General features: G+C 46.2%; 1 protein-coding gene across 1 annotated transcript in view; it reads right to left on the bottom strand.

The window, feature by feature from the left end:
- Nucleotides 1-14,467, bottom strand: part of KSR1 (kinase suppressor of ras 1) — a 180,172-nt gene that overhangs the window by 14,653 nt on the left and 151,052 nt on the right. The window contains exons 10-17 of the mRNA XM_060259190.1: nt 13,819-13,987; nt 12,668-12,709; nt 10,182-10,236; nt 8,419-8,467; nt 6,943-7,325; nt 5,333-5,429; nt 2,242-2,375; nt 866-997 (exon numbers count right to left, since the gene is read on the bottom strand). Of these exons, the coding sequence (XP_060115173.1) occupies nt 866-997; nt 2,242-2,375; nt 5,333-5,429; nt 6,943-7,325; nt 8,419-8,467; nt 10,182-10,236; nt 12,668-12,709; nt 13,819-13,987 (1,061 nt within the window). The remainder of the gene's footprint in view (nt 1-865; nt 998-2,241; nt 2,376-5,332; nt 5,430-6,942; nt 7,326-8,418; nt 8,468-10,181; nt 10,237-12,667; nt 12,710-13,818; nt 13,988-14,467) is intronic.

Here is a 14,467-nt window from a genome sequence, read left to right as displayed (position 1 = left end):
GTTATTTAAATTGATTGTTATATTTTGTTATCTGCCTTTAGAGTCTCAGTGAGAAAGGTGGACTACAAATAAAGTAAATACATAAATGTCACATGTCACTCATGCCATCAAGGCAATTCTGGAGCTCTTTTACTGGAGAATTAAAAGGTGTCTGCAGCAGTCAAGTGAAGACATGGGAGTAATTTGTGGGGTTTGGGGACCCTTGACTGAGTTCTTGGAGATGGCTGGTAGATGCAGAAGTTTAAGCTAGAAAAATTTAGCACATCCTTAGAGACCAGTTTCCCACAAGGAACTCCAAAAGTCTTGATGTCATCACAGAAATGCCCCCTCTCATGGTCTCAGCCTCATACCTCGGATGGCAGAGAGCAGGGAGAGACATGTGTTTATCACCTAAGTGTGTGGGCAGGCTGATCTTTGAGATATCCTGGTTCTCAACCTCTTAAGAGCTTTGAAGGCCACCAAAAGCACCACCTTGAACTGGATCAAAAAACAGATCAAGATGGATAGTTGGGTTAAGTCTGTCTGTAGCAGCAGAAAAGAGCCAGAGTCCAGGAGTACCTTCAAGACTAACGAAGTTTGTGGCTGCAGGGGAGGAGCTTTCCTGAGTCATGGCTCACTGCTTCAGTATCTGAAGAGCAAGAGCAAGCTCAGTATCTAAAGAAGTGAGCAGTGACCCAGGAAAGTTCCTCCCTGCAGCCGCAAATTTTGTTAGTCATTAAGGTGCTCCTGGACTCCTACTCTTTTCTGCTAGATCCAAAAAGCTAGTGCTGTACAGGCTCTGCATGTTGGTTCTCCTACTCTGTGCTCCTCTAATTACCCACCACAGGCCTTTAGCAAAAGGCCCACCACCCACCCGCATCCTCACCCGAAAGCATAGATGTCGGCCGCCTTGGAAAAAGGGAGCTTGTCTTCATCCTTCCCTGGAGCCATCTCACGCATGATCTCGGGGGCCAAGTAGCACAGCCAGTCGTGGGGGAGCTTCAGCTCATTCTCACGCCTGATGCCAAGAAAAGGAATGTTACAGTACCTATCCTCCTGCGCTCCACAACCTAAAACTCAGGAGCAACAAACCAAATCAGTACAACTTTGCTGTTGTGCATTTCCAACCGGAACAAACAGAACAAGAGCTGGGATGCATCCCTCACGAAGAAAGCCTTTGTGTGGAATCATATTTCACTACTGCCACTGCGTTTTCCAAATATACGTCTTCACTCATACCCCAGATACCTTTGGGGTTCACAAAGACTAACTGGGACCAATTAATCTCCTGGTGCTGATTTCCTGGTCAGGGCCTTTGATGGGAGACCTCCAGGAGCCCTGTTTCAGATTAGAATCTAAGTGCAAGAAGCAGTAACTGACCCCCATGACTAAGGGGTTGGCACAGAGAAGGTCCCTGGTTCTCTGTGATGGCCAGAAATAGAACGTATCTCTGTCTCATTTGTACTGAGACCAAGAAAAGGAAGTTTAGCCTTTTTGCCAGTCTGAACTGGACTCTGTTCCGCTAGTCTCATTTTAAAGGATATGCCTTTATAATTTTAAAGTCAGCCTTTATCCTTTTAAAACATGATTTTTCCTTTAAAATGTAGAGTCCAGTTTCCATTCACAAAACTGGGTGGAGGCTGAAAGGTTAAACCATTCTTATTATAGCCCCTGATGCAAACGGAGGCTTCAGAATTTGCTTTCATAGACAGAGAGAGCTTGTTTTCCTCTGTTTCTGAGCTCAGGTGGCAGGTTTCTGGAAGGAGCTCTCTTGGTATGAGACTCTCAAGAGCTGCTGCCAAGCAGAGGAGGCAATGCAGGGTCATACAGACTGTTGGTGACTAAATGAAAATCAGTTTCATACTTTCTAATATGTCCACTGCTATGAGAGTGGGCTTCCCTAATCAAAAATTAAGCACTGTTTGGGTTGCAATTGTGTGTATGCAGAAGAACATCCAAAGTGCTCACCTAGAGTATTGTGCTTGGTTTTGGGCACCACAGCTTAAGGAGGATACAAACAAGCTTGAATGTGTCCAGAGGAGGGCAACAAAGATGGTGAGGGGTCTGGAGACCAAGTCCTATGAGGACAGGTTCAAGTAGCTGGGTGTGTTTAGCCTGGGGGAGACAACTGAGAGGTGATAGGATCACCATCTTTTAAGTACTTGAAGGGCTGTCATTGGGGTCACTGGGGATGTATGGGGGGGGGGAGGTATTTCTGAATTCCCTGCATTGAAGAGGAAGAGGAAGACAAATCCCACTTACCTTCCCTCCTGAACCACACCAGAAATCCCAAACAGGCCAAAATCTGTGATCACCACTTTGCCATTGTCGTAGAAAACATTCTTGGACTTCAGGTCCTTATGCACGATCCCTTTTGCATGAAGGTACCCCATACCCTGGGAAATAAAGTATTTAAGCCACAAGTTTCCAGGGTGGATCTGCCTCTCTCCATCTCTACCACTCAACAGCTTCCTTTTGCAGATCATACACTCCTCTAGACTCACAGCTGTTGTCCCCATTTTTATTGGTATGGGAGGAAGGCCACTAAAAAGCCACAAAAGTCCATTGCAAAGGAACCTAGGTCCCACATGTATGCATCAGCAACAGACAGGTGAATGCATGAGTTGACTCCAATGAAAACAATCCTGCAAGATGTTAGCGACAGCCACAGAACTCCCACTGGTGCCACCAGACCTATGATCAGCAGCAGCAAGTCATCCAAGGGTATTTCTAAACAAGCCGCAGTCCCACAGGTCCCTGGCCTCAGCCTCAAACTTTGTGCCACATCCTCTGGCTCGCACTGGCTTGCTCTAGTTGTTATGTCTTGGGGGGAGGGAGAGAAGCATCACAATGCCAGTTTTAAGATGGGATGGGAGGATGGATTGGTTTTATTCCAACGTGATTTGCTCTTGATTCCACTGGAGTGACTGCTCTTCCCACTCCTTTCCTCACAAGGTGAGGAACACATCACAGGGTGTTGTCAAGCAAGTGCAAAATCACTGCTGGTAGTACTGTGTGTGCTCAGCAGCTGTAGTGCAGTGATATCCAAGCTGGCAGCCACAGGCCAACGCCTTCTTAGAACAACTAGCATTGGGCAAATATAACAGAAAATGACAACAACCAGAATATATATACCAAGCCAAATAAATACCCCCAAAATATCGTACTGGGGTCTTTAAAAGTATTTATTTATTCAGCGACCAAAGTAGCCCTGCCCAAATAAAAGACTGAATTATTTGGCTGTTATTTGGGTGTGGTGAGTGAAGTAAGGGGCTTAAAGTTTAAACCTCTTCCGTCCCCTCCCTGGAGGCACTGCAGCTGCAGCCCAAGAAGGGAAAGGCTGGCTGGCTCTGCTTGCAGCTTGGTTTAAATCAAGATGCAAGGGCAAGCCCAGGACCGGCCAGGATGGCTACAGCTCAGAGCTCCTGCTGCCCCACCTGATTGTCTCCCAGCCAAGGTCTCTGTGTGGGGAGAGAGAAAGAGCCCTCCCTGCACATGCAGAACCCAGAATCAGCTTCTTCTGCAGGTGGTTTAAACCACCCTGCAGAAGAAGCCCTGCCAGACAGCTGGGACTGTATGGCAAGGAGGGCTCCCTCCATCTGCACAGATCTCAAGGCCGGTTTCTTCTGCAGGGTGGTATAAACCATATCACAGAAGAAGCTCTTTAAATGCTTGCTGGGTTGAGTTACAGAGTCATGCTGATAAGTCAACCCAGCAGATTTAAACTTTTCATCCCTTCTCTATTATACCCTGCAGTCCCCTAGGGCAGGGGTGTCAAGCCCATTTGTTATGAGGGCTGGACCTGACATAAATGAGACCTTGTCAGGCTGGGCCACGTCTGTTCCCGCTTAAGATTAGGCAGCAGAGATATAAACTTTATAAAGGATACAGACAAACACAATTAAAGATTTTTTTAAAAAAAACTTAAAATAAAACATGTTTAAAACATTAGCACTTATCAGTCTTAAGGGTGCTTTCTTTGTATCTCTCCCATGGGATCCAAGGAACTGGGCAAAGGTAGCTCTGACTCTTTCCTTCCTTTCTTAGGGGATTAGGAGGAGCCTCAGCCAATGGAGAAAACAGAGGTTTTGCTCAGTAGCTCCTGTGTGATTGAGCAAGCCTTGCAAAGCCTGCTGTGATGCAGAAGGAAGCAGATGACAGTGAGTTGCTTGCGGGCCTCATAAGAGCCCTTCAGGGGCCTGATTTGGCCCCTGAGCTGCATGTTTGACACCCCTGTCATAAGGTATAATGAGGCCAAATATATTCAGGTTTCCCAAGTATTATTTATTTTATTTTATTTCGTAGATTTATAGGCCGCCCTTTCCCATAGTGGGCTCAGGGCAGCTTCCAACACGTTAAAACAATCAAATAAATTTAAAACAATTAAAATAGTTTAAAATTAAAACAATTAAGCCACGACTCACAATTAGGTGGGGCGGCAAAGATGGTATTAACCAGAATACAAGCACAATAACGATACTGGAATTTGGGAATACTCTGGAACACTGAATATTTTTAGATCAAAAGTACCTGAATCCAAAGTCATCCAATTTTTTTTCTTGCACACCCCTAATTTTGAGTCCATCTACCTCAGCAGTGTAGGGGAGGTGCCATGGCATCAGCTTTGCAGGCAAAAGATCCCAGGTTCAAACCCCAGCATCTCCAGCTGAAACACGTAAAGGGATGCCATGTGGTGGAGGGGGCAGGTGCATTTTCAATTGTGCTGGATGACAGGTCTCAGACCAATGGACATAAGCTACAGCAAAAGAGGTTCATCTAAATTTGAGGAAGAATTTCCTGACAGTGAGGTGTGTTCAACACAGGAACAATCTCTTTTGTGAAGTGATGCTTTGTTTTTAAGCATCAGTTGGATACCTCCCTGTTAAGAATATTATAACTGTAGTCCCCATGTTGGCAGGGAGCTGGACTAGATGACTCAAGTGGCCCCTCCAACTTAGATTAGTTGTGATTGCTTCAGTCCTCATTCAACCTCCTCCAAACATCGGTTTGCAAACACTAAATTGGCCCAAGTTTGAATGAAATTTCATTTTGTGAACTGGTTCATGCCAATTCCTACACAGGATCCTGGACTCAACTTGTGTCCTCCGCAATGTGTGAATTGCTGTTTTGGCCCCTGGCATCCCAGCTTCCCGGGCAGTTTCTGAGCAGAGTGTTCCATTACAAATTATCCAAGGCTTCAATCAACTATACAGAACAGCCTGCCTGAAGAGTGGATTCACTCCGCCTCTCAGGGAAGGAGCTCCACAGGGGGAAAACATCCCACTCCTCTGGCACGAAGCAGCCTTCAGCTGAGCTTACACCCAAACCAGCCTTTACACAGAACACTTCTCACCTTGATGATTTCCTGGGCTATCTGCCTTGTCTTGTTAATATCCAGTGATATTTTGGGGTCCCTTACGAAGGAGTGAAGCGTCCTTCCTTTGCAGAAGCTACAAAAGATGGGAAGATGAAGCAATCATTAAGGCAAGACAAATAAAGCTGATTCTTCATTCTTTCTTCAACCACCTCCACGGGGTCTCAGTGACTGCAATGAGTGGAGATAATCTGCAAAACACGTCGTGGCTCCAGGCATCCAAAAGTGGCGGCATCAGGTCACCCCAGCACCTGGAGACTTTTGCCTGGAATGGTCAGAAGGGTAGAAATACAGAGTTTAAAACTCATCACCTCCCAGCAGCACCCCAAAGAGAAGGGGACACTGGTTTCAGCTCTGCTTTTTCAACCGGGTAACTACATTTTGCATACATCTTCCTTGTCAGGTAATCTGGGTGGGTTTTGCCACTTCTGGTATTGATGGTACCTGGTTTATTTCGCACCCGGCTGATCTTTAGGTGGCAGGTAAGGTGATCAGGGGTCCCCCGTGAGGTGCCTGTGTTGTGCTTCCTGGCCCCCGCTCTTTCTCCCCTGAAACCAAGAGTCAAGCCCTGCCTTCCTCCATCGCACCGGCACAGGAGGTGCTTCCCCAAAGGCCCAGGAAGCATCACCTTTGTGCCCGCAGGGAGCAGCTGCCTCCATCACAGGAAGAGGAAAGGCACTGCCAAGCATTTGGCCACTGACCCCAAGCCTCTGGGCAGCTGTCCTGTGATGTGCTCACTCCATGTTTGCAAGATCCCCAAAGTAGCCACCAGCTCAGCAGGGGTCAGCAGAGACCACAGTTCAAAGCCTCTCTCAGCTTACTGTGAGTCTTCTCAGCAACTCTGGTTGTTAAGTTGCTTATAAATGATAGTAACTCAAAACTGCAAATATTAAAGCCTATTTGGAGGGTGGTATTAATGTTTTTTTTTAAAAAAATTACCAGAAAGCAAGGCTGCCAAGACCCTGGGTCTCTGCCAGCAGATTCCTCATCCATAATGTTTGACGGGGGTGGGGGGATCATCTTATGCAGAATTTGTCTTTTCTTGATACAGGGAGTGGATGTTTCTAAGCGATTAGCACACAGCCCTGGTATACAGCCCCTGGCTAAGGAGTATCCAGTTTCCACTATTCTAAGAGTTACTGAAAGGCAATTTTAAATTGCTGAACATGTTAAGAAAGACCTTTAAAAAGAGAGCAAGAGAGAGAGAGAAAGAAAGAAAGAAAGAGAGAAAGAAAGAGAGAAAGAGAGAAAGAAAGAAAGAAAGAAAGAAAGAAAGAAAGAAAGAGAGAGAGAGAAAGAGAGAGAGAGAAAGAGAGAGAGAGAGAAAGAGAGAGAGAAAGAGAGAAAGAGAGAGAGAGAGAGAGAAAGAGAGAGAGAGAGAAAGAGAGAGAGAAAGAGAGAGAGAAAGAGAGAAAGAGAGAAAGAAAGAAAGAAAGAAAAAGAAAGAAAGAAAGAAAGAAAGAAAGAAAGAAAGAAAGAAAGAAAGAAAGAAAGAAAGAAAGAAAGAAAGAAAGAAAGAAAGAAAAAAGAAAAAAAAGAAGATTCTGGGATGAACTGAAATTAGATCAATATGTAATTAAGGTCCTTACCTAGTAATAATTGCTAGGTGAGGGGGGTTCATACAAGCGCCCATGAAAAGCACCACGTTCTCGTGTCTGGTCTGCCTGTAGTTCATCACCTCCTTCTTGAAGAGTTTCAGGTGGTCCTGATTGTTCCCATCGATTTCCAGCAGCCGGATGGCCACCTCCCCGTGCCACCTCCCCCGGTACACCTTGCCCCACCGCCCTTGGCCAATGGGGTCACCCAGCTCGATCTGCTCAAAGGGAATGTCCCACTCCTGCAGGTAGACGCTGGTCTGGCTGGCCTTGCGGGAGATCATCCCTCGCCAGCGAGTGGGCCCACTCCGCAGGTCATCGATCTCATCCTCATCATCTTCGGCCTCTGATTTGTTGGGCTCTGGGTCTTCTGCTTGCTGGAAAGAGAAACAGGCAACAAGATGCCATGAGTCATGGAGCGAGTGACTCCTGAATTCTGGGTCTCTAACAGCATTTCCTCACCCAAAAGCAACCAACCTCTCCTCTTGACTGCATTCATTTACTGCATTTCTAGCCTGCCTTTCTTCCAATGCAGAACTCAATATAATAACTATCATATGGCCTTGTGTGTCATATAGCCAGAAGATCCTAAGAATGTCCGGCAGCCAGAAGTTCTAGCTCTTTTAGTGTTATGCACCACTAGGTGGGGAGCTAAACTTGTTTTTAAGGCAAGAGAGGTTCCAGAGGTGGTTGCCACTGTCTGCCTCTGTATCACTCCCCTGGCATTCCTGGGATATTGTCTTTCCAAATACTAGATAAGGCCGATCCTGCTTAGCTTCTGAGATCTGACAAGATCAAGTCAGGAGTCCCAGGAGGAGTCACATCTGGACCCTGAGCAGACCCAGCTCAGCTGGCTACATCACGCACCTCCCCTGCCACCGCCTCGGGCTCTTGACATCTCCCTTCCACCCTCAGACACCCCTCTGCTCCCGCATCCTTTATGCAGTTCTCTCTTCAAGGAATTTATTTAATTCATATCTTTCTGGCTAAGGACTCACAATGGATTACAAAACTAAATTCCTTCAAGGAATGCAGAGCAGCTTGCATGGCTCTCTGCTCCATTATGTTTGCAGAACAACCCTGGCAGGCAGATCAGTGCAAGAGTGACTGGTTCAGGATTACCCAGGGAACTTCACAACTGGGTGAGGATTGCCCCCCACAAACACTCTAACCACTGTGCCACATTGGATCTTTTAAGTAAGACTCCCCCCCCAATGCATATGGCTGCTCTCCTCCAATCACACTCCCTTACTCTTGGGTTTTGCTGGATCTGTGGCTATCCTCTTTCTTCCACTTTCATACCCTCCCTCCCTCCCTCCCTCGGAGACTGGTGAATGGAGGAGGAGGAGGAAGGGCCAGGGCTGTGAGGGCCACGGGGCAGGGACAATTCCTTTTGGGGCCACATTCAGAAACAAGACTATTTAAAGTGATAAGCCAGCCTTATCTGGACAAAACCAAGAGCACACTCACCTCTGTGTCACGTTCTTCAACTCTGCCCACCTCTGGACGTTCCTCAACTCTGCTTGAGAAAGAGGGGGGAGTAGTGAGATGCCATTGCAAGGATGCCACAGGGAGTTACGCTTAGGATATATTGAGACCTTCTGCAGAGGCTCTGCGCCATATTCCCCCAGGGTCAAAAGTGCACTGGATAAATGCAGGGAGGAGGGGTTTTTTCTACAGCAATGCCGAGAATTTCGGGCTCTCCACTGAGGGAAGCTTGGTGGGCTCTCTCCTCCCTGGCGTTTAGGTGAACCATTAAAACCACTCTTCTTCGGCAGTGTTCAGTTTTCACTACCCTCCAAGGATTGGTTTTTTACCTGATTCTCACAGCTTTGTAAATGTTTTGTTTCCTGAATCATTTTGAGGGTGTATGGGGCTTTAGGTAATAATTTTTTTTTTGTTTGCCATTTCCTGGCTTAGGAGCCAATTGGTCAAAAAGCAGGAAAGCAATGTTAAAATAAAACAAAAACAAGCAAACACTGAGAACGTCTGCAAGGAAATGTGCTATGTTCACATTCAGATGTTCACTAGTCAACACTTTCAATTCAGGCAAGTGAGTGGACTTAGAAGCAACTTAATTGGCTCTGAAGAGAAAACAGGAAGGGGCGAATCAGCCTCTAGGAAAGAGCCCCAACTGAGCTGCCACATGAAGTCAGGCCTTCTCTAGAATACGCCACGAAGGCAGGTAGTCCTGTCTACTGGTTCAGGCCTTTGTCTCCAGAGCCCACAGATTTCATTGGGAGCCACCGGTGTGTAGCAGTTTGAGTGTCAGACTAGGATCAAATAGAGGGAATGCATAGGCTAGAGAAGGTAGAGAAAGAAGCGCTTTTCTCCCTTTTCTCACAATACGAGAATTCGTGGGCATTCAGTGAAATTGCTGAGCAGTCGAGTTAGAATGGATAAAAGGAAGTAGTTCTTCACCCAAAGGGTGATTAACACGTGGAATTCACTGCCACAGGAGGTGGTGGCGGCTACAAGCATAGCCAGCTTCAGAAGGGGATTGGATAAACATATGGAGCAGAGGTCGTTTAGTGGCTACTAGCCACAGCGTATTGTTGGAACACTCTGTCTGGGGCGATGATGCTCTGTAGTCTTGGTGCTTGGGGGGGCACAGTGGGAGGGCTTCTAGCCCCACTGGTGGACCTCCTGATGGCACTTTTTTTTTTTTTTTTGGCCACTGTGTGACACAGAGTGTTGGACTGGATGGGCCATTGGCTTGATCCAACAAGGCTTCTCTTATGTACTTATGTAGGGAAAGATAATGATGTAACCTGCTTTGCCTTCCTACCCTGGGGAGGAAGGTGGAGGATAAATAAATACAAACAGATGGACCAAGTATTTAGTGATTTCTTTAGATTATCCGTTGCCTCCCAGCGGAGGACACTTGGAAACTTGCCTTTCCTCCAAGGAGATCAGGGCTCCTTCCCCACTTCACCCCCACGTTGGATCAGGCCCACAGGACAGACTCCAGGTCACCCAACAAGCTGCCTAGGAGAATGGAGATTGGAACCCAAATTCTATACAACACTGGCTTGACTGTTCGAGGTCAGTCTTAAATGTCACAGTCGCTGCACCAGCTGACACTAACCAATTTTCCTGATTTCCAAGCTACCACCAGAATATCACAGGAACGCAAGAATTCCAGCCTGAAGTCTTGATAATGCCTCAAAGTTTTTCTTACACAATTCCATCACAAGAGTCAAGGACATTATTAGAAACAAACACAAACTTACTTGGCATTTTCCGTCGTTTCAGGCGGCTGTGTTGCTTGTGAGGGATTGGGGATTTCTATGGAAAAACACAAGAGACTGACATTGAATGCATCTTTTGGTACTCCTCCCCTAATGCTAGGGAGGTTTTTTTTTTCTTTCGTAGATAACCCCAGTACCATCCATAAAGACGTCCTCAGCCATTGAAAGTATAAGTATGTTTGGAAGAATCAACCAGGACAGGTCTCTTGAGACTCTGCTGTTTTGAAGTGGAATCACTGAATGTTCCCTCCATGGAGAAAACCAAGCCCTCTCTGCTCTCACTTGCTAGTTTTCTACAGGAATGGCTATTTTTAAGGAAACACAAGGGGGGCAGTGCAGCATGCAGCTCCCCACCCCCAGCAGCAGTCCCATGAAGCCTGCTCCGCAGCCTGGAAAGAGCTCCTGCTTGCGGCCAGCTCTCCTCGGATAAAAGGAAATACTTCTTCACCCAAAGGGTGATTAACATGTGGAATTCACTGCCACAGGAGGTGGTGGCAGCCACAAGTATAGCCACCTTCAAGAGGGGTTTAGATAAAAATATGGAGCAGAGGTCCATCAGCGGCTATTAGCCACAGTGTGTGTGTATATATAAATTTTTTTGCCACTGTGTGACAGAATGTTGGACTGGATGGGCCGTTGGCCTGATCCAACATGGCTTCTCTTATGTTCTTATGTTCCTCGACAGGCCACCCAATACTGAGACTTAGGACGAGGACAGGAATGTGTAATTCCCGTGCAGCCAACGAAACACTTGCTCCTTGCGTAAAAAAGAAAAGGCAAAGCTTCTATAAACATAGTTTATTTTTGGCAAACACGTTGGTTTTGAAGGAGTTTCTTTTTTAAGTTTCAAAGAACTACTACTGTGCAGCTGCACTTCTGAGGCAAGGAAACAATTAAAAACCTTTTTTGGGAGAAAGTGGTTTATGTAATCTTAAAAACATCAACAAATCTCAAAGGAAGAGGCCCTTTTCTTGCATGGAACTATATATCCTAAATTTCTCTGTTGTCCCCTGAAAAGACCTGGAGCAGAAACCAGGTCAGCACAAGAGTGCCAAGAGGGGAGCCGCTGCTCTCTCCTCCTGCCAGGACTCAGCTGAGCTCCCAACTCTTTCCGGACACACAGCAAGGCCTTTCCAGAGACTGCTACAAGGAGTTAGAGGAGAGACAAGACGTGACAATGTGTGCTTTCTAATAAAAGAGAGGTGCGAGATCTTGGCAGAGAAATACAGCCTCCCTCCTGAGGACTCTAGCAAACAGCAGTCCCTTTCTGGCCCTCTTTTAAATTAGTCTTTCCTGTTCTCCACGACTCCCTTTTTAAAATTAACTGTATCTATTTGTTCTCTCCTTGTTCCTCTGCTACACAGACAGGCCTCCACAGTTTGCAACCCACTAAGAACAAAGCTGCCAGATTCCACTGAGTCCATCTCTGGGGTGTCTTGGACCATGAAAGACCTTTCCTAAGACCAGTCACCTGAGATACTTTAACTAAAGCGGATGGGTTATTTTACTCTTGGAAAAAATGTATGCAAGACGCACACTCTCGCACTATGCTATTTTTCATCTCTTTTTACCTGTTTCTCCTCTCTTGTCAATAAGTGCTAAGATTTGGTATTACAGCCAAGTTTATCCCAGGCAGAAACTCTTCCAAGCTTTGCTACATAAGATTATGCAATGGACAATGTTCAGGGACTAGAACCTGTGGAACTTATGTACCCAATCCATGAATTCTGCCACAAAAGGCTGGAATCCTAAGCGGTTTACAACTTCATTCCCCTCTCTTCCACTTTGTCCGAGCACTCACCTGCGTGAGGCGTGTTAGATTGAGAGAGACAGAAAGACCGGCCCAAGGTCTCCCAGCCCAGTTTCCACAAAAGAGTGGGGATTCAAGCTTAGGTCTCCCACACTCCAACCACTTCACCACACTTTCCCCACCGGCCATCTATTTTGGCCAAACGAGGTCTGACAATTCCCTTGAGTTTCAGTCCCAGGAAGTCAGAGTCAGGAAGTCTGTGCAACCTCTGCTGTCCTCTGGAGAGGAGTGGGATGCGTTGGCTTAGTAGAGCTGGCCCAGGGGAAGGGTCATGTTTGGATGCTTGTGTGGCAGCCATGAATCAGGGAATAGGGAAAGTTTTAGCAAGGATTGCTGGGGTGGGGCTTTCCTACCTCCCTCTTCACAGGTGTTTTAATGGCTGATAGCCATTAAGAGAGTTTTTTTGGGTTTGCACCATAAGCTTGTTGGCTGTTGGTTTCATTGCTCATTCCATGGAATCTGCAGCTATTTTTGGTGTCAATTAAGCACAACAGATATTGAATTAATATTGTACAAGAAGCAAAAGAAAGGTGTGATTTGTTTACACAAGCAGAAGCATACTTTTGTACAACATGCAGAAAAAGTTCAGTTTTGCAGGGGCAGGGGAAGAAGGAATGCGTATCAGTAGAAGTGGCACCTGCAGGTTAGAGGAACTCACCTGGGAAGATAAACTGTTGTCTATGCTGAATGTAGTAGGCAGCTTTTAAAAAAAGGAAGAAGAGGATAGCAAAAAAAAATCACAAGAGATTAGCAGGTCAGAAGATTGTGTCAGCCACCACCCCCATAAGTCAAGCAAATCAATTCCAAACCATCGTTAGTAAGTTATCATCAAGCAACCCAGAAGCAGCTGGATGCATACATGCATACGTAGAAGACTCCAGCCAGATCAGAAAATACATTTGATGTCTTCATAGGAAGAAAGGCAAAAGAGAAACTGTCTTTGAATCAGCCAAATAAACCTCCTTCTGTTCCCCACCAACCTGCTTCCCCTGTCTGGCTTTTGCACTATAACCGGGCTGCTCCAAGAGCTGCCAGTCAAACAACTCTCTCTACCCATCACATGCCACCTCTGCATCTCAACACCCTTAGTTGAAAGCAATAAATGCAGTTATTTTTTCAATTAAACCAAATACATGCAATATCAAGTCCAGCTATGCATGGGCATATCTGCTCCCACCATTTCCCAGGGACTGTTCATTATTTTCCGGTCCCTGTGTGGTCTCTAGTTTTGGCTTCTGGAGGATGTCACTAATGTTGGCTTTGGGAGAGTTCTGTTTTAGCACCAATATTTTGTTTTAAATTGTAAATTATTATGTCTTATGATTTTATATCTGAAACTGAGATGTTGGTTTTATTTTGATTGCTAGCCACCCTGAGACCGTTTGGAATGGGCGGGATATAAATGGAAAGTAAATAAAATAAATAAATAAAATAGTCCAGGGCAGTGAGTCTCAGTGGGCCAGCCCCCCAAAGTGGGTCACAAGTCTTTCATAGACGGGTCACGGCAAGCCCAAGAAGGAGGATGAGCAAAATGGGAAAGGAAGGCTTGGTGGGAAATTAGGCTTGCTTCGGTATAAATGTACAAAGCAGTCATGTCTATTGCTCAATAATGCTAAATCTGAAAAAACACACCCTTGTTCAGTATGAGATCCCTGCATTTTAGTTGAGGAGACTGCAGTCGGTGGTGAGAAAGATGCAAAAAATTAAGCAGGGAGAAACCTTTGCAAAAGTTGTCCTGCCCAGTTCTCCAGCAGGGAGTTCCAGTTCTTGTTCCTCAGTTTACCTCCAAGCCCCCCCACTGCCAATTACCTGGGAAGTTGAACCGGCTATCCCGCTGTCCCATGGGAGATGGGTTTGGGGGTGGTGTTGCACTGGGAGGGTTGGAAGACTGAAAGGGAGCTGGAGAAGATGGCGTGGAGGAGGTGGTGGATGATGGGTTGCTGCTGGAATCAAGGTGGTTCATTGCTGGTGGATGGTCCTGAAATTCATCAAAGGGAGGCAAAATTTTATCTCTTGGCAAACTGGTGCAATGGGAATGAGTGAGTTCCATCGGAGCCAGAACTGCAGTAGAATTCCCTGACACACCTCCACACTATGAGAGGATCCAGTAGGTGCTTTGAATGCAGAAAATCTCCAGTTAAAAAGGACCAGGCAGCAGGTGATGTGAAAGACCTCTACAGGAGAGTGGTCGTCCGTCTGAATAGACAACACTGCTGCTGATGGACCAGTGGTCTGATTCAGAATAAGGCAGCTTTGTGTGTCTATGTAAGGACATGTTCAGGGTCTGATCATTCAACAGTGCCCCAATTTTGTCTTTACATTATGTTTTGAGTACTACTAGTCTGTGTCCTGACCAAGTTTCACATCTGGCCCACTGGTCCCAACAGCTGAGGAGAGGATAAAAGGATATATTGAACCCCAATGAGCTCAATATATGAACCCCAATGCCACAAACCAG

This window comes from Heteronotia binoei, chromosome 18 (assembly GCF_032191835.1).
Source record: "Heteronotia binoei isolate CCM8104 ecotype False Entrance Well chromosome 18, APGP_CSIRO_Hbin_v1, whole genome shotgun sequence".
NCBI lineage: Eukaryota > Metazoa > Chordata > Lepidosauria > Squamata > Gekkonidae > Heteronotia > Heteronotia binoei.
The sequence above is the reverse complement of the archived record's forward strand: the minus strand, read 5'-3'. Positions and strand labels throughout refer to the sequence as shown.